Genomic DNA, 21,073 nt, shown 5'->3' with positions numbered 1-21,073 from the left:
CTTATCTAAATTATCAAGGATCATCCCTCCACCCGTAATAGAGCACTCTATCACATGATGCATGTGACCCCCTCTATGTGCCACTACAGAACTATCACCTTGAAGTTTGGCAGAAGACACAGCACCAAAAATGTGTGGGAAAGAAAAATGGGAAAAGTGAAGGAAGAAGGAAGTACCTATGTTAAATAAATTTTCATTTGGAAAATTATAACTTCCAACCTGGTACTTTCCCTTTGCTCACAAGATTAGCTTACAAGATCTTACATTGAAATGGAAGAGGAACCAGTGCAAGGGAAGCACAGGTGTATACTCCAGAAGCACCTGAAAGATGTACATCCTAAAAGAAAAGAAAACATGATATGAGGAGGAGCACCACACCTCAATAACCCAGGTATCTCTTCTGCATGAAAAGGAATATGGTCAGGATGGTGTAAAAAACAGACAGCAAAAATGTAGAATCGGTCAATCCCCTAATTAAAAGTGGATAACAGATGACGTGCTCCATGGTGTAGAGTGGTTAGGGTGCAATGAAATGCACTCAGTAAGTCAACTACAACCAAAACATCACTCACTGTGTACTAACATCATTACAAGCTTGAATGACGATCATATCAAATCACAGAGTGGAGTAGGAACCTATCGGAAGACTCTAGGAAATCACAGGGTTGCCTAATGCCAGGGATCCAGGAATATACAATCCAAAATCTAAGGGAAGTCCATCATGTGCACTCAACTCCTGTGACTATGACACATGCCCAGAACAGCCCATGTCCCCAACAACCTCATTATAAATCCAGGACAAAATCAGAAACATAAAATGAAGATCTGCAACCCACAACACAGAAGACCCATTGAGAGGGCAAGATGAAAAATCCAGAACCTCTGTAAGGACTTGTAACTGGTTCATTTGATCTCCAAAACCTCATTTACTGAATACTGACATCCACATAAGGGTGGAAGGAAGGCACCCAATAAGTGGGAGAACTGCATTTTGATCTCCACTCTGGGAAAATCATCCACCCAGAGGATCTTGTAACTCATTTTCCACCAACAAAACTAATAATTATAACCATCATGTGAAACCAATCCAGCAGCATGATCATTCGTCCTGGATGTTTTTTCATTTCAACTCTTGTAGCTATATCTTTATTATGATTGATAATATATTTAAAATTGTATTATATTTTGGTGACCTCTATGACTGTTTGTTGTAGAAAACCACCCTGAATCTGAGAGTTCTCACTGTCTGACTCCACAGAATGCCAATCAATCCATAGAACATTGTCTCCCTTAACTCTTTTGCAATGGGGCAGGGCTCAAAATCTATGTCATCATGTTTGTTGACTTGCATTCAAAATTTTATTGAACTACTGTTTTATGAATTTGGAATCAAATTGTAGATTATAATCTAAATTTTAACACTGAAGTAATTCCTTAATTTAAAAGTAAATATTAAAAGAACACATTTAAATATAGATTTTAGTGAGTCACATGGTATGTTTAATGCAGCACTATTTAAAATTATATATTTGTGATATCCAAATACTAAGTCTAAGTTTGTACAAATTAGGAACTCAGATTACTAGTATTGACAAGGTAGAATATGAAATAAGAACCTCACATCTTTTTACTTTGCTGAGATATGGCTTACGTGCCAAATCAAACTTGGTGGCTTTATTCAACTCTTCCCATTTTTTGTAATGGTTCCTTGTATATTTTTACTACAGTATACAACATGAGAATAACCAATCAACAGCTTAGAATATCCCCAGAGTGGTTTTCTCAGCCATTGTAATCTTTGCAAAGGCTACCACGTTCTTTCAATACAAGTTTTCAAGGAGGTAGGTTGTGTCTTTAGTCTGCTCAAAGTTTCATATTTTTTAAAATCTAAATGAATCTTAGTTACTATGCTTAATAAATTAGTGGAATTTTATGGTATCAGTGTATTTATTTGAATTTTCAGTTATTCACGTATGTACATAAAACCCCAAAAAATTTTGTTTGATATCCTCCATGTCTAGCAACAATTGAATACAAAGGTCGTAGTGAGAAGAGAATTGTTTGTTTTACTTCTTCAGTTATTGTTCTATATTTTAAGAAAAGTTTAATAATTTATTTCTAAATAGTAATAATCTGTATACATATATTTGTAAAATAATTCAAATGTGACTATATATTACAAACTACTAGTTTACTAAAACACAATCGACAGTTTTATATTACTGGAGATGTGACCTGAGTGCACGTGCACTGTGTCAATGCAAATTGCATAATGTTCGATAGGCATGACTGGAAGGTCAATATAATAAAAAATATATATGTTCATAAATAGCATTATGAGACTAAAGCTACTTATACCAAATGTTTGTACTTTCTTATGAGACTAAAGCTACTTATACCAAATGTTTGTACTTTTGTGTTATAATATGTAGTCATTCCAGCACAAACAAAGCATACTTTACAAAGAGATGATATTCTCTCTTCTCCAAAGTCTGGATTTATCTCTTCTCACCACTGATTAACTTCTGAGGTTTGGAATACTCACATACTTAGAGTATAGAAAATAACCAAATGTAAAGTCTTACTAAAAACAAACTTTTGAAATGTATCTAGAAGGTTTTAGAGATTACACAACTGATATCAGATTTTTTGGGATGAAAAACAGTTTTTTAATCATAACATGAAATCTCTTTGCACTCAAACTAGTAATGAAACAGACTATTTTATACACAAATCTTTAGTAAAAATATTTCATTAAAAAAATCTCATTTTGTATACAAAATGCTTGTAAATTTTACTAAAAGTTTACCAAATTTTGTGTAGATACATGTGGTGTATCAAAACATGAAGTGCAAAATCTTGTTGTGTGCAAATGTGTAGACTAACCCGTGTATATTATACTGAGCCTGTTGCAAAAGGGTTAAGGAAGTCTTATTGATTACCATTTGATTATCATGACTACATAGTTTTTGAGTGCCTAGTTCTCTTCAGGTATGGGTACTTAGTCCCAAATTTTCATTCCAGTTACCTACCAAGTATATTATGGTTACACTGTGTGTTCCATCTCCACACCTGTTTGTGACCTGACTCTTATGTCACATATCACTTTATCTGCCAGTTTATTTTTATGGCTGCTAACCTATGGATACCATTTTCTGTGAAGGCAGAGGATTTTCTGAGAGTTGCATCTCAGACTTGTTCTTTTCCTATGTTCTTAGCAGCCTGGTTGAGTTGCATGCTAGAGTTCATCGTGCAGACTGGGATGACTTTTGAACACTTAATTAAAGAATTCAGATCTAGAGAAATATGGTGCCCATGGTTGCATGGAAAGTATCTGTTAATTGTGGTTATTTTTGAAAATACCAATCTGAAACATTTACAAAGGGATGATATTCTCTTTTCTCCAAAGTCTGGATTTATCTCTTCTCACTACTCATTAACTTCTAAGGTTTGAAATTCAGAAATTATATTTGGAATGAAATTAGAAAAACCTGGCCATGACCTGTTAGGTATTAATAAATTAATAACCATTGTTTCATATTGTTTATGATAATGGTTAAAAAATTAACCATGACTGATTGAAACAATCTTGTTGTCCTTTGTTAGTGTTATTAATGAAACATCATTTCCTTAATGATATTTTCTGCTTCTAATGCCATTTTACTCTCATATTTTTTCAATGCTTCTAAAAACTGTATCCTGCAACAATTTGTCTGCATAAACTATAGTAATCTGTAATTAACAGTAAGGCTAAGTTAGAAAAGTTAGATAAACCAAAATAGCCCATATTTATGACACAGGAAACTAAGTACTTATTAGTTATGGAGAAGTATGATTAACTAGGAAACAGGATGTTTATAAGCTCTTATACACTTCATGCCTAGAGTTTTAAATCCTGACCAACTCTGAAGGTAACTAATATTCAAATACCTAAAAAATCTATTGAATTGAATCTGACTTTGTACACAGCCATATCAAATATTTTATCTCATGTTTATACAGTACTTTAGACAATGTTTGTTGCAATTACTTTACTACAAACAACCTGATAAACCCTACCCAATTGTGTTTTGAAAACTGGGGAAGCTCTAATGCCAAGAGTGGTGATTCATTGCTTTAATTTCAAAAGGTTTCTAATTATCAACTTTGCAACTTTTCTGTGTCCTTTTAATATCAGAAATCTAATTTGTCACATTAATACTTGTTTTCCATTTTTAAGACAGTTTATAGAACCTCTTAATCAGTGTTGCTTCCAACAATGTTTTGTTAATGTGCTCCATACAGTACATATGTAATTTAGAATCTCTATATTCAAATTCTTCAAAGATTCTGTCTAAGCATGTTTTATATGTATCGCCTGATAAAGGGTCTTTATCCAATGTGTAGCAAATAATAATAATTGTTTGTGTTATAGACATGTATTTTACTAATTTTGAACACTTTTGTATAGATATATACTCTCTCTCAATTCACTAGATTAGGTTTTGTTTTGCTGCCCTCTGTTTGTGAATATTTTTAAACATGTTCCACAAGCCCTCATCTTTCCTCTGTTGAAATCAAAAGTTCCAGCACATCCCTCCTGCTTCATCTCTCCATCAGTAGGAAAGCACTCTACAGCATGACGTGACTCCCTTTATGCTCCACTACTGAACTATCATTTCTCATTTGGCAGTGCTTAAATGCAGATGTCTTTCTTTAGACCAGTGATTCCTCCAAAAGTGGTTTAACTATATTTACCTTAGTTGAACTTCATTTAATTTGATTTCACTTTTATTTGAGAGCATTTAACTGTGTTTGTTGTGCATTTTTCACTGGTTTAGTATCTAACCTGTATTCTGAAGTCACTGTTACCACTTTGAATGCTTACTACTTGTCTGTTATTGTACTTTGGGCCACAGGCACGGGTGACCTGTCAGGGAGTTTTTGTGGTCTTTATATGTGGGGAGATGGAGCAATCTACGTATGCATGTTGTCTCCTTTTCACGTTCTTCTTATTATACTTTTGACCCTTTTACAGGTTCAGGGTGATAAAACTTTAATATTATAGCACATCATATTCCAAATGCATTTAGTCTGGTGGTGGATCATCTTTCCTGAATGGATCAGGCCATGGAATGGTCCTTTCTTCTTGCTGTTTTTCATTGCACTGTCATCATTTTGGTATTTCCCGTGTCGGTGCATTTGCTACCACCCTCAATCACAAGTTTCTTCAGTTTCATGATAAGAAACCCACTTGAAGTAAAAATGTATCTTAAGATGGCTGTTATGGGTATTAAAACTTTTATTAAAATAATGTAGAGAACAGCTTTATAGGTCATCTTCAGGTTAACAAAGAGTTTGCAAAAGAATATTAGTCCTCCTTTTCCCTATCTGCCTATCCTCTGTTTCTTATCTCTGCTCTTGTTCTGTTCTGGATAGACTCCTCTGTTGTGTCCATGCCCTACATTGTTATATTGCTTGCATAGCTTCTTTCTGGGGTCCTTGTTCTTTTTTCTTTTCTTTTTTTTGTCACTGGCAACTTTCCTCTTATCATAACCCTTTCCTGGTTACCCTGACCAGTTAGGTTTGACATTTGATCCATTTAGCTTTTTCCTCCTTGTCTTCTTCTCAGCATAATTTCTTTCATGTTTCCTCTCATCAAACCTATTACCTTATCTCCTCTCTTGCCTCTAGTTTTCATTGGCCATTGGAGGAGAGTAAGATCAAACATGGGGGAATCTGCACACATTAATCTCCCATTACCTGTACCACATTGCTGTTTCTGCCTTCTTGAGATATCGCCGGCCACCTGTGGCTCCACTACAGGTATCAACATGGCTGTAACATGAGGTAAGTCTTTACTGATGCTTTTATATTTTTTCTCTTGAGAGCCCCTGCTTTACCTTAATTTTGGATACCCTTCTGTGAGTGGGCCTGACTAGGTATCCTGTCTGAACTTCGGATGGGTTCCACTTAGATGGCTATAACTTGTATTTAATATTTTGCTTAATGTTGAAATAAAAATGAATTTTAGCTCCTAATTTTTTGTAAAAAATATAAGCCAATGAGACAAATCCATTAGTTAATTGGGATAATGAGTCTAAAAAAGTTATGTTTCAAAAGGGAATCAACGATTTCCTGAAGAATAAAGTGCAGTTTTATTCTTCACAAAGTCAGATATATAAGGACAGCCTTGAAGGTCCAAATGATCTCTTGTTTTAATGTTATTTAAAATTAAATAGTCTAAGCCTACACATGACAATTACCACATGTGGGTTTTTATAAGTTAATTTATAGATATAAGTATGATGAAAATCACCTCAACAGTGTCACAGAAGAAAAGGATCTTGGCATTATGATCAATCAATCTCTTAACTATTCAAGCAATATGCCGTTGCTAGTAGTGAGTCAAATATTATTTCAGGTTGACATTAAAAACTGTTGAATATAAGTTAAGCTTAATTAGGTTATAATTTCTATGTATAAGCCACTGGTTATGCCTCAGTTCAGAACACTAACTGCAGTACAGGATATAGGAATGGGGTTTCAATGGTTAAAACCTTGCCCTTTTTAATGTGAAATGCTCTCGATAAGCAAGATATTTTTCATCATTTTTGGATTTTCAGAAACCTGAAAAGATAATCATTATTAACAACTAATTATATAAATTTCATTCATTATTTTTCCTTTTTGAGGAAAATATCCATCTAAAGTAGCATCAAATTGACTCTATACAGGTACTTTAAGGTTTAATTCCTATTTTCTAAAAACATCAGGAAAATCTTTTGCATTCTTCTTATTCTTACAATCACATTTTGAAATGAAACCAAAAAACTGTCACAATGTTAAATGCATTAGTGATCAGACTTTGAATGGACAGATATATCAAACTGTATTTTAAAAACATACCTGTCCTCAATTTTTTTCATTTGTCCATTAATCTGAAATTTGTGTATTATGAAAATGTCTGTCCATAAAATATTTTATTTTGTCCATTAATTCAATATCTAGCTCTTTTGACTCCAAAACTTCTTTGTTGCAAATTTACATTATTTGAATTTCTATTCATATTTAGGTCCAGATCAAAACATTGGTCTGTACTTTATTTAATTTAAAGATTTAATATCCATACCAGCTGTCTTTATAGTACAATTAAAGGGTCTGTCTATTTTATCCATTTTTAAATTCAAAATTGTTCATATGAGCCAAACAGTATCTGAAGAGCTGTGCATTTGATTTAGAATTTGCTTTACAGTTTTGTGCACTAATTGTGAAATTACATTTTTATATAATCTCTTGTATACATTTGATATATGTAGTTTTTTTATAAACAATTTGTTCATGTATGAATTTATATATAGACACCATTTTGAAATGTTGATTACTTTGTTAGTAAGTAAATATTTAATTTGTACAAGATAAATATCAAAATACCAATGAACATCATTTCAAAATTATCCTTATGCACACATCAAATTAAGAATACACAAGGACTGTTACTTCAAAGATTTATCAGCATCTTGTATATAAAATCACCAAGCACAACCCTAGGAAAGTTGAAACATTTATTAGGATAGTAAGTAGAAATTTCAAAACAAGCATGTTAGGAATACCTACAATTTCACCATTAACTACTGATCAAACTACCAACTTTTTTCTGAAACACTTCTGCATCCATTTTAGATTGTTAAAAGACAAATATACATTTTAAAATCAAATATGTAATTGTTCTTATATGCATGCAGTTTTATAGGCCGAATCCAACCCTTTAAATAATTCTGTATCAACACCAGAAGGGTACTGAATTCACTCCCAAGATCATTTTCTTAAAAAGAACATCAGTAGACTGTTGGAAACGGTTCAAAGGTCAGTTACTAGATAGAAAAGTTATTATATAAAAACATGTCAGGATCTCTGAAGAAGAGTTAGTGATGTCTCATTGAGATATTTAACTTTAACAGTTAAAAGAATTGATGGTTTTGATTTTCTTTTGTATTTATGATGAAAATGATACTGGTGTAATAAGAAGAAACATACAAAAATTTTTGGAGGGGCCAGAATCGTCTTCAATTAAAACATTTATTTTTCAAACAGGGCAGTTACCCTATGGAGTAGCTCCTCTAGAGAAGTGGTTGTTACAACTTGCAGCAAACTTAAGCGACCTAAGAAAAAGCTTGACAAATACTGAAATAAGGGATGGCTATGAAGGTTTTTTTTTTTTTTTATCATACTTTATAGTTTAGTTTAATGGATGGAGCAACTTTGGCAGACCAATAGACACTTTGTTTTCTTGAAATTAAATGTTCTGTTTATATTAATACCAGTCATAGTCTACTAATAATTGTAAACTAAAATTGTAGATGCGTTGTTACTAGTGCTAACAGCAATACTACTAGTGTTAGTTCTACCCTAATACAGTAACTGATAAGAATTTATTACAAATCAGTATATAAATTTAGATATTCATATTAATTTTAAGCAAGAGTAGCACTAACAGCGGTCTGTGTAAATTGAATTTGACTGAAAGGTTGCAACTTGTCGCAAGTTACACTTGCAATACAATCTACATACTTTTCTTAAAATTTACATACCAACAACTAATGTGTCATCAGGAATTTCTTCGATGAAACACTTTCTTTCTGTTTCCGCAATATGGAAGTAAAGACTGCTGGAAGATGTCACTAACGCAAAGAATATTATTAAAGTATACATTAAAATACCACGTATTACCAATTTCATATCAAAACTTTCAATTAAAACCACATTCGTCGACGAACATTCACTTACAACCTAATATAATAATGACGAAGAGCCATCTAGTATACCGAAATGTAAAACTCGTTTGCTCAAGTAATTTTGATGTAATGAAAAAATATAAGATAAATGTAATAAATACCTAAAATAAACTCATCAGTTCGATTATTGCAAATACAATTCTGCATGTACAAGTTATTATAACGTTGTTGGCAAAAATAATTCGTAACTCTGTATGCATAATGATAATTTGTTAGTTTACGGCAATGTGCAAAAGTGTAACGACAAGAGAACATTTTGTCATTCATTCTATTTTGTAGGGCTAATTTTTCCATGTTGTTAAAGAATATAAATTTCAACACTATGTTAATGCCTCACCAATCCCAGTTGATAAGTGAACGAGCCAAGGCGAGAATACTTATCATTCTTTGGAATTCCCGTATACTTTTATCAAGGGCATGCCCTAAGGGTTCTGCTTGAAAGAACATGCTGATCAAACTTGGTCTGAAATAATCAGTGATGTCGAGAAACCCACTTGTTGAGAAATTTATATGCAAAAACGGCTCGTTTGGGTTGAGAAAATATTTTACATAGAAGAGCGAACAACGTTTCGACCTTCTATGTAAAATATTTTCTCAACCCAAACGAGCCGTTTTTGCATATAAATTGGTCTGAAATACTTAACTATGTAGGTTGTTTGTTCGTTTTGTGAATTTCGTGCAAAGCTACTCGAGGGCTATCTGCGCTAGCCATCCCTAATTTGGCAGTTTAAGACGAGAGGGAAAGCAAGTAGTTATCACCACCCACCGCCAACTCTTGGGCTACTCTTTTACCAACGAATAGTGGGATTGACCACCACACGGCTGAAAGAGCAAGCATGTTTCGTGCGACCGGAATTCGAACCCGTGACCCTCAGATTATGAGTCGAACGCCTTAACCCACCTGGACATGCCGGGCCATAACTGTGTAGAATTGGTTTGTTTTGAATTTCGCGCAAAGCTGCGCTAGCCATCCCTAATTTAGCAGTGTAAGAGGCAGCTAGTCATCACCACCCACCGCCAACTCTTGGGCTACTCTTTTACCAACGAATAATGGGATTGACCGCCACATTATAACGCCACACAGCTGAAAGGGCAAGCATGTTTGGTGTTACGGGAACTCCAACCCGCGACCCTCAGATTATTAGTCGAGTGCCTTAACGAGCTATCCACGCCGGGCCGTGAGCATTATGTAGAAAGAAGCTAGCATATGGTACCAGTATATACAAGAATAAATCAATTTAACAGCACTTCATATATAAACCTTGATATAAACAAATTTTTACAATATACAGTACTGTACAAAAGTGTTAAAAGACTAAGTTAAAAATTAGATTTCAAGCTACTTTCAAATTAAACGAAGAAGGTCGACCAAGAATTAAGTGTCTAATATGAACTGCATAAAGTTATAGACTATCTAAAATAATTTGATGTTATAATTCTTTCGGTAAGATTTTGTTGGAATAGATGAAATGCTGAATTACACATCATTCTACAGATGTCTGTTAAAATTATTTAATACTCCAATAAATCGTTCATGATGTCCATCGAACGTGTTTCAATATACAAAAAAAAAAAAGATATGTAAATATTTAATATAGCATATATTTCTCAGTTTGACAGCGCTAAGTGTACTTGTATTCCTTCTTAATAATAATGATATTATTTGTTACAAAATCCAGTATTAACCACACGATATTATTGTAATAATTAATTTTTGAAAGTTTAGACGAGGAAAAAATGAACAAAAAAACAATAGAGATTTTCCTTGATCAAATAAAGTTTGTATTGCAGCAAGATGATTGAATCCCTATGTAACAGCACTGATAGCTAAAACAACCAAGAACTTAAAGCCGGCCAAATGTCAACAACAATTTTATATATTTAAAATATTTCATGGCAATCGTTTTGTACAGGATATGTCTAAAATACTCTTATTTAATCAGTTTTTACACCATTTTAGCATTAAAAATAAATTTTGTATTTAAAACCCACAAAGAAATGACTAATATGCTCGGCAGATGGCACTACTATAGAAAGCCATTCTTAATACTGTAATGTGAAAAACGATATAATTGCGTTTTGTGCATAATCATTACTAATTTATAAGTGATAGACTTGTAGCCTACGGCCCGGCATGGCCAAGCGTGTTAAGGCGTGCGACTCGTAATCTGAGGGTCGCGGGTTCGCATCCCGGTCGCGCCAAACATGCTCGCCCTTTCAGCCGTGGGGGCATTATAATGTGACGGTCAATCCCACTATTCGTTGGTAAAAGAATAGCCTAAGAGTTGGCGGTGGGTGGTGATGACTAGCTGCCTACCCTCTAGTCTTACACTACTAAATTAGGGACGGCTAGTACAGCATCGCCCTCGAGTAGCTTTGTGCGAAAAGCAAACAAACTTGTAGCCTGTGGTAAATGTAGCTTGTTAACAGACAACCAACGCTTGGAGTGCTTTTGTATGACTGAATAGAGGGCTATGACGGAGCTCTTATTATAGTGCACTCACTACTAAAATTGCTGTGTATACCTCTTCAGATTCACAATTAGGGTACAACAATTATTTGTCACGTCCAGCACGTTTGAAGTAAGACATCTTACCCCACTTATTCTAATCTACCCAGCTTCATGATGAGGGCCAGCTGCTAACTAATAGATTAGCTTGCGATGAACTGGCATCCCGTTCAGAAAGAATGTTTTACCAATTGTAAAACTACTCTAATTGTATGTTTTTATGTCTATATGGTATAAAACATCATTAGGTAACATTTTTTATTATCAGTACACTGTATATACATATGCGTCGATATTGTGAATATCGCAAATTTCTTCTGATTGGCAGTTATGATAATTTATTATTCTTAGCGTTACGTAGAAAATTTCACAATTACGTAGTTCAGCAAAATACTTTGTCACCTACATAATGATTTCTCTTTTTAACTTGCAAACGCCCCCGAGTGGCTCAGTGAAATATATTCGAACGTACAACGCTAAAAACTGGGTTTCCATACCTGTGATAGGCAGAGCACAGATAGCCCATTGTGTAGTTTTATGCTTAATTACAAATAACGTACAGGCATGTTGAGGTACAACATGTACATAAATTAAATAAAAGTTGTGTATTTTTTCACACGTGGTTGAGGCAGTCTTCATGATCAGAACTGAAATGGACAGCAACTGCTTAGATCAAAATAGTACTTTTGGATAATAGCCTGTTGATCTAATCTACAAAAGTTAAACCGGTGAAAAAGTGCGACGTCTCGAAAGACTTCCGTCTTTTATTTTCAAGTCAGTTTGGATTGTGGTAGGGTTGGCAGTCGATACTAATTCTCGGGGTAGTTGACGTTCACTACAGGTATCGGGCCGTCAGTATCGGCGATATCGTTACTGGTTTAAAATATACCATATGATGAGAATGGTATCTGTTATCACATGCCCCATCTTCGATGTTTTGATCAAATGCATCCTCTGGTATTTCAGCTTCGTTTTTCACAGAATTTTAAATGTATGTATGGTAGTTTTGAATTCATACTTCAGTCGATAAGCGAATCTCACTGCGAAAATCAGCAATACCATGAAATATAGAAAACTAGCAATTCTCATTCTTTGGAAAAGAATATGAATATGTCTATGCAACTGATTGCACGCTGGGTGGGTGTGTGCGTGATTAATCTTTTGGATGCGGTCAGGTCTAACTTACATGTTTAGTGAGTTATTTCAACATTTAATTAAACTACTTAATTATCATGATATACGAACAAACTTGACATAAATCATAGATAATAAATTAAATTTTAATATTATATAAGTTTTAGTTTTTAATTATATAAAAAATAGTTAAAAACAAATTCAAACTTCCCTAATGTGAGAATTTGGGTATTTGTTCTTGAGCCGTCTCCTACTCTGATTGTTTTTTATTATCCAGAGACCTGAAGAAAACTATGAAATGTAACAAAATATTCTCTATATTTTCATCATCTATATTTTGAATCTACATTTTAATATTCTTTAATCTTATGGGGTTAAAGAGCAATCAATATAAATTCAAAGATCACTTTTAACGCCTGACACACTGTAATTTACAATTTGGTAGTAAATTTTTCTAAGGCTGATTCCCATTAACTTTATAACCAATAAAAAACTTAGATTTCAACCGATTAATTACCATGGTCATAACACCACGTGAGCTTACAGAAAATTGACAATCTTGTTTGATGTGAAAAACTTTTTCCACGAGCATACACTGGGAAGGTTAGTTGAAATTCTTACTGCTCAGGCCACATGATTATAGATGCTCGAGTAGCAATAAGTTGATATCATTAGTTCTATTGTACTTGGCGGAATGAATGATGATTTAACCAAAAGCAGTCACAGACTATTGATTTACAGTCCTGACTCCCTACCTAGCATAGCAGTGAAAGAGGGATTGGGCATGATAGACTAGCAAACGCAAATCCAAGCCAGATGGAAGACAAATAGAAAGATCAGCATACACCAATAAGAGAACGAAAAAGTATATTCACTTTAACAGTAAAATCTTTCACTTGCATGTGTTGGAGCCCGGGCGCAGCAGATTTCAAGGCCAAATTACAAAACTATCCATGCTACTGAGGCCTGCTAGTAGTTGGGTATGTGTTAGTAATTGATACTATGCTCTCAAGGCATGTTCATCCTAGCTAGTTAATACGCTAGCAGTAACTGGCTTTTGATTTTCACTCCTCAATCGATCATAGAAAAAACATGATAAAATTAAAAGTCTTTGAAAGTAGTCTAAACTAAGAATTCAAGATTAAATTTTAACCAATCGATTACTCTATGATGCTTACGAATAACTGCCTTATTTGATCATCTATTAGTATCATTATGTACTTCTATCACACTTATTTTTGTAGGAATATAATAAAAAGGAAAACAAATACAATAAATTCAGTTTATAAGCTTATACCATTTCCACGTTTCATAAATAACAGTTTTATTTTTGGTTGCTAGATGACAGGATAGATTGTTCTTACATAACGCTCGTTCATAACTTTTCATTGCATAAACGTAGTATTTGCGAAAGCAATTTCAGTAAAAAACAAACAAACCTAATCAATATTCAAGGTAGCAAGAAGATGAATAATGTATCCGTTAATCCAACTAACAGATTTATATAAGTGTTTGTTTGTTTTTGTTATCAAAACAATACATTATAAAACAGTCCACTTTTCTTCAAATGTTCAGTTGGGCCAAGTCTTGAAGCCGTGTGTGTATGCATAGAATCAGACTTCATAGTATGGGATCTGTATGAGGTTTTTTTCTGTTAGTCAATATGACTTCTGTATGCAGTGGGATCGATTGTATGCACGTGCATCGAGTTGGGATGAAGTTGAAAGGTTTGGGGTTTACGAATTTTTTTCTTAATGTTGGCCCAACGTTCAAGAATATCTGTACTATCCTGGAGGAACCAATCCAGCTTTACCAGCCCTCCAGTACAATATAAAATTAGAGAAACTTACAACACTGATATGATATTAACAACATATATTATAATGAATGATAAAAATAATTCCCATGTATAGCCTACTTCAATGTAACTGTTAAAAAGGAAAGAAAACAAGTAATAAAAGAACATTTTGCAAACATTAAGTATGATGTGGGGATGATAATGCCAAAAAGTATAGAAATAAGGTAGGGGTGAATATATAACAACATTACAAAAATCATTGCATAAGTAGCTAAGGATGAATATATAACAACATACAAAAATCATTACATAAGTAGCTAAGGATGAATATATAACAACGTACAAAAATCGTTGCATAAGTAGCTAAGGATGAATATATAACGACATACAAAAATCATCGCATAAGTAGCTAAATCTTTCCAAGAATAACTAGTAAATACAACTAAACGTTGAATTCCTGTAACTTGCATGAATTCTGATTAGAATAAAAGCATTTAAACTGAAAAGTGCAATACAGTCTTACAGTGGCTAACAACCGTTAGCTTGTAAGATTGATTCAGTATATACTGCCTACTTATGTAAAGATTTTTGTATGGCTTCTGTATTAATCCCTACCCTGTTTCTATACATTTTGGTAGCTATCTCTACGTCATACTTCTATACGTCAGTATAGACTCTTTGAATCAAAGTTCTGGTAACTTATTCATGTGTTTATTTACTAACTTTTTTTTACAACTAGTCTACGTTTAAAGTTTGAGCGCTGGTCGAATAGAATTTTCAGGGTCCAACTACTGAAGTGTGTTTTCACAGGGCACTTTACCCTCCATTCATAGTAAATATTTGCCTTTTCAGAATTTACTTAATTCCCTCCAAGTCTCCACCATTGGATTCTAGGATTTCATTACATTTTTATTTTATTCTATGATTTACTTTTTTATTTTCAGTTAGATTGTTTTTTCTACAAAGACTTCCAAATCCCACCTTTTACACCACAAAAATAACTTATTCAATTTATGAGCATTTATGGTCTTTAAATCTAAACAGCTGCTACATTCAAACAAATAGGTGCAAGCCAACCTAAAGACTGAAGTCTTTCAAAACGTTGTTCTTTCTGACTGACATATTTTTGTAGATTAGTACTTTAAGACTTTCTTCTCGAGTGTCGCTTTGAACTAAACAGTTGCTTAATTAACATTTTAAAAAAAAACATGTGAAGTATGATGGTAAAAAAAGTCTTTATGAGTAAGTGTTAATATATTAACCCATTAACTCAGCTGGTACAGCGACCACTCTGTAGGTGTGCATAAGGTCTGAGGTTCATATCCAAGTGTCCCCTGCTGGTACAGCTGTTAGTCTACGGATTTACAATGCTAAAATCAGGGGTTCGATTCTCCTTGGTGGACTCAGCAGATAGCCCGATGTGGCTTTGCTATAAGAAAACACACACACACGTTATCATATCTAAGCCGAAGAAATGCACACGATCATGAGGTAAACTCAAGATTTGAGTTAGTTCTTAAAAAGGTTTTAGTATCATTTGTCAGCAGGTTAACCTTTTAACTCAGTCGATAATAGGTTTCGAGCTCAAATCCGATGTAAGAGAATATGTTGTGTGTGATTTACTTATAACAAAGCCACATCGGGATATCTGCTGAGTTCACCGAGAGGAATCGAAAATATGTTCTATAAAAATAAATATATGACAAGTTCACATGCTCAACAAAGTGGCCATTAGATAATAAAATATTATGAGATATTCAAGAGCAAAATATAATTAATTTTAATAATTTACGCATTTTTGAAATTTGTTCACTTATATGAAGGATTATATACTTATGAGTTTATTATAAGAATATTTTGAAGGATTATGTTCATGTTATTTGACTCAAATACAAACCTCTGTCAGGTTGAAATGAATTAATTCACCATAACATTTATGTTGCTAAAAATGACTCTAGAAGTGAAAATCATCTTAAAAAGGTATGGAACACGTTATAGCACTTGAACGTTTTCAATGAAGTGTTAATGATATTTCAGAGTGCGAAAACTTTGACGAACATATCTTTAAAAGGTCAAAAGTAGATTTTAAGAACGTAATATTTAATATGAAGTAAGCATTTTAGAGTATATATTTTAGTATCCATAATTTCTTTTATTTTAATTTATTAAAATAATTGTAAAGTAATTTCCATTAAGACCAACTTCATTTATCAAAATACATCTACTTCAGCTCGCTTGAGCAACCAAAAATAATTTGAAAGCATTTTCGATTCGAATTACTGAGAAATATTACGTAAATGGTACATATAAATGTTCATAAACCGGGTAGCTTATTCAGCTCCGACAAGTTAAAAGACACACCGGACGACATCAAAAATAAAATAAAACATTTAATAGATCCAACGATATATAATTTTAAATATTTCCTTTTATTTATCCTGTTACCAAACATTTTAATGAAATCGTTAGTGTGTTTTTGTTTCGTTAAAGTATCTTCCTTTGTTCAATCTCCCACCGAAAAAAGCCCTTTAGCTTTCTAGGCGTCTCTGTTCCATTTGTAAACGTTGCGGGAAATCCTTACAACGGTCTGGAATGAAAATAAGATTTCCCAAAGGAAAAGATAGCAGGGAAACATGATAAAGCCTCCTTGGAGACCCCTCAGGAATGTCATCACTTTGAAATATCCGATAACCTCCCAGCCATACTCATCATACTTCAAGGCTTCTAGCAAGGTCTTGACACTGTTGTATTCCTCTTTGAGGTACACTGAATGAGCCACGGGAAGAGACGGATACTTATTCCCGTTATGGAGCAGCACAGCTTTGAGGCTTCTGGATGCGTCTGGAGAATGCTTGCAGCTTCTTGATGCCATCTCTGATAAAGTCAGATAGGTCTATGTGTTCATTTAGGCAGCTAGAACTAAACTGAAGTGGTGAGCCCTTGCATATATATTATTATGGAAAGTTCTTAAATTCTCATAAGTTCTACAACATTCTAGAAAGCTCTTGAAAATTCCTGTAAGTTTGAGAAAATTTTCTATTAGCTACTCAGCACTGAATCTACTTGGAATGTTCTGGCAAATGGGTAAATTTGAAAAATTCATTACCCAGGTCACAAAAGCAAAGTTTGAAGAAAAAAAAAAAGGTCTTTTCCATTTACTTTAGGCATACGCAATATGGAAATAACACTTTCTGCCCAGGAACAAGAAAAAAAAATATTGTTATATAGTGTAATAATAATGTCTCTTCGCGCGTTGGCGAGTTTCTAGAACATTCAACAATATTCAAATACTGTAGTGCTTTCGTAAAACAAATTTTGTTGATTCTTACTCTCAATAATCTACAAATTTAGAGAATAGGAGGGAATGGCGCAAAACACTCCACACGCATAAAACCGAAACGTAGATGTTAAAATAAATGTATAAGAGTAAATTTGTTACTAAGACAACGTTATGAAATTATAATGGTGTTAATATTTATTTAATGAAATGAGTGATTTGATTTACTATCATGCAACTAATTGAAACTTGTCTCATAGATATGAAATATTTTTAGATATTTAAATAACGTCTAACCAGCTGTGAACTTCAGTTTAGAGCTGATGGTAAAATCTCGTGTGTGTGTGTGTATGTATGTGTGGGAAGAGCCATAAAAGTCGACATACACCTAGTCTAGAACTAAGTGCGTAAAAGTTATTATGAAAGTAAAAATATCGATTCATTTTAAACTTCAATCGTTTCTGAATTAAACTATTCTCCGTTGTATCACCAACATTTAAAATAAAACAAACCTCTTAATTAACAGAGACTAGATAAAGAAATCGACATTTTTTGCAATTTTATAGTTCGTAGTTTCCTTTCAAACTTTAATACATAGACCAATAACAATATTACGTTATAGTTTTGTTGCTAAGCAACTTCACGCGAAAACCACTGTTGGGACATAATGTTACTAAAACGCACTGTTTTTACTGTACATTAAAAGTTGTTAATATGATTGATTTTCACCAATAATTATTCCATGAATACACCATGAATTCGTTTCATGAAATATCTTAATTTTGATTGGGTCACAAAGGAATTTACTGACGTGTGGTTGCGCTTTCCTGCCTCTTTGTTGGAAAAGCTTGAATTTGTAAAATTTCTTTCTTTCATTTAGTTATGAAATGTGAGGTTAGGGTTACGTGATGGAAGTGGCAATTCTTGTCCCTCATTTTTTACAAAGATATAAAAACTGTTTTAGATAATTCCACAGATATTTAATTTTATGGAAATGTGTATATTTTTATGTATACATTGTCTCTTTGTGTGTTCTTTTCTAGTTCCTTTATATTTCATGCCGTGGGATTTAAGTGCATGTTTAAAAAATAAAATTGGCTCGTCTTGCTGGTGCTTTCATTAATGTTGTTACACTGTTGCTTTGAGATACGTTATTAAATATGACTGTTGTGTTTTACTACTATTTTTTTCTTGTGCTGTTTCATATTTTAACAGCAACAGAAACCCAAATATGTCAAGGGATATAATTAACAAAGAAATTAAAACCCGAAAAGTTTCTTTCTAATAAATGTAGATATAAAACAAATACAATGACTCGTATGCCGTAACTTTTATTTGCCATGTTTTTTTTTTCAGTGTTTATATATATTAGTAGATATAAATGAAACTTTTTGCTTGAAGTGAAAAAGTATCGAGCTTGATATTATTACATTAAACCCAATTCCACACCGAAACTTGTTTCAATCGTAACTTAAGATCTTTTATATCTCTTCCATTTTTTAGTATTTTCAGATCAGTCAAAAATTTGACTTTTACCAAACATTTTAATGAAATCGTTAGTGTGTTTTTGTTTCGTTAAAGTATTTTCCTTTGTTCAATCTCCCCGAAAAAAAGCCCTTTAGCCTTCTGGGCGTCTCTGGCCCATTTGTAAACGTTGCGGGAAATCCCTACAACGGTCTGGAATGAAAATAAGGTTCCTGGAAGATGTAAATGTCAGAATCTATTTGTCCCCTCTAGTACAGTGGTAAGTCTACGGATTTGCAACGCTAAAAACAGGGGTTCGATTCCCCTCGGTGCATTCAGCAGATAGCCCAATACGGCTGTGTTATAATAAAACACACACAGAATCTATTCAAACGAAATTTGACGAATATCAACATCTTAACTAACAAATGCTTTCCCTTTTTAATTAAAAAAATTTGTTTAAATTTACATTTATATGCACATGCATATTTGCAATTGTATCTTTCTTTTAAAAAAATCATATCTGCAGTTGATAAATGGAATAAACACACATATATATGCGTATATATGTATATATATATGTATGTTCTTGAAATGGACAAGTTAATTAACACCTAATAAAACAAGTTAGAATTTTTGTGAAGGATTTGGTTTGTTTTGAATTTCGCGCAAAGCTACACGAGGGCTATTTGCGCTAGCCGTCTCTAATTTAGAAGTGTAAGACTAGATGGAAGGCATCTAGTCATCACCACCCACCTCCAATTCTTGGGCTACTCTTTTACCAACGAATAGTGGGATTGACCGTCACATTATAACGCTTCCACGGTTGAAAGAGTAAGCATGTTTGGTGCGACGGGGATTCCATCCCGCGACACTGCAAAATTAGAGACGGCTAGCGCAGATAGCCCTCTTGTAGTTTTGCGCGAAATTAAAAAAAGAGAAAACACATTCCTTTATAAAATAAATATTGTAAATTTGATAAAATAAAATAAATTAAATAAGAAGTTTCATATTATTATTTAATTCATTTGACTTTGTCAATTTTTTCTGATCTCAAAACAAGGATAACATAATGACAAGTTGTATATTTAATAGCAGTGACTGTCGATTTACGATAGTTGTAAGACTGTAAGTAGACTTCAGTCTGTTTCAATGGTTCTTAACCTGGGTTCAATCGAACCCCAGGGGTTCGGTGAGTCAGTTTCAGGGTTTGGCGGAGGTCAAGCCACACACACTGTGTGTGTGTCCGTTCCGTTCACCCCACTCGTATGATTCGTGACGTCATGCTCCACTTGGCCATCATTGGCTGCGGCTGACACGTCACATCACTTGGCCTTAATATCTGTGCTGCAGGGAACTTCGTGCGCCTAGCAGTCGACTTATGACTGTAGTAATTGTGCGTCATTTGTGATTTTTTTTCTAATCTTTCAATCCCTTCATACTAACTATGTCGAGCAAAAACAGAAAGTGGTCGGACGAATACGTACTATATGGATTCACGTGTATAATGGAACATGTTGGAAGTCGGTGTTCTCAATGCATGATTTGTAATGCGAAGTTGAACAATTCTAGTCTAGCACCGGCAAAACTAAGTGAACTCTCGCTAAAGCTGCATGGAGATGGGAAATACAAGAACACGACGCTTGCTGAATTCAAGGTAAAGAGAGCCAGGTTCGATGAAAAGGCTACTTTGCCTGTTCTCGGCTTTGTACCCATCCACAAATCTATCCTCACAGCATCGTATGAAGTTGCGTACTTGATCGCAAAGCAGGGCAAACCACACACCATTGATGAAGCACTCGTAAAACCATCTGCGTTAAGGATGGCGAATATCATGCTGGGAAAAGCTGCTGAAAATAAGTTATCCCAAATTCCTCCAACAAATGACACCATCAGCAGCAGAATAGAGGACATGAGCGATGTCTTGATGCCAAGATGTCTTGGCTCAAGTAGTTGCAGATCTGATTTCAAGCCCAGCAAAATTCAGCCTCCAACTCGACGAGACCACAGACGTTCCCAATCTAAGCCAGCTTTTGTATTCGTGCGTTATGTGAAGAACGACGAGATAAAAGAAGATTTTTTTTATTTTGTAAGCCTCTTACAACAACAACAACTAA

The 21,073-nt window shown here is 33.8% G+C and overlaps 1 protein-coding gene across 1 annotated transcript in view; it reads right to left on the bottom strand.

Moving 5' to 3' along the window:
- Positions 1-8,809, bottom strand: part of LOC143229140 (transmembrane emp24 domain-containing protein eca-like) — a 34,896-nt gene extending 26,087 nt beyond the window's left edge. The window contains exon 1 of the mRNA XM_076461022.1: positions 8,571-8,809. Coding sequence (XP_076317137.1) covers positions 8,571-8,718 — 148 coding nt within the window. The 5' untranslated portion in view covers positions 8,719-8,809. The remainder of the gene's footprint in view (positions 1-8,570) is intronic.
- Positions 8,810-21,073: the final 12,264 nt, after the last annotated feature.

This window comes from Tachypleus tridentatus, chromosome 10 (assembly GCF_004210375.1).
Source record: "Tachypleus tridentatus isolate NWPU-2018 chromosome 10, ASM421037v1, whole genome shotgun sequence".
NCBI classification, from domain to species: Eukaryota; Metazoa; Arthropoda; class Merostomata; order Xiphosura; family Limulidae; genus Tachypleus; species Tachypleus tridentatus.
This window is presented reverse-complemented; position numbering and strand designations above follow the sequence as displayed.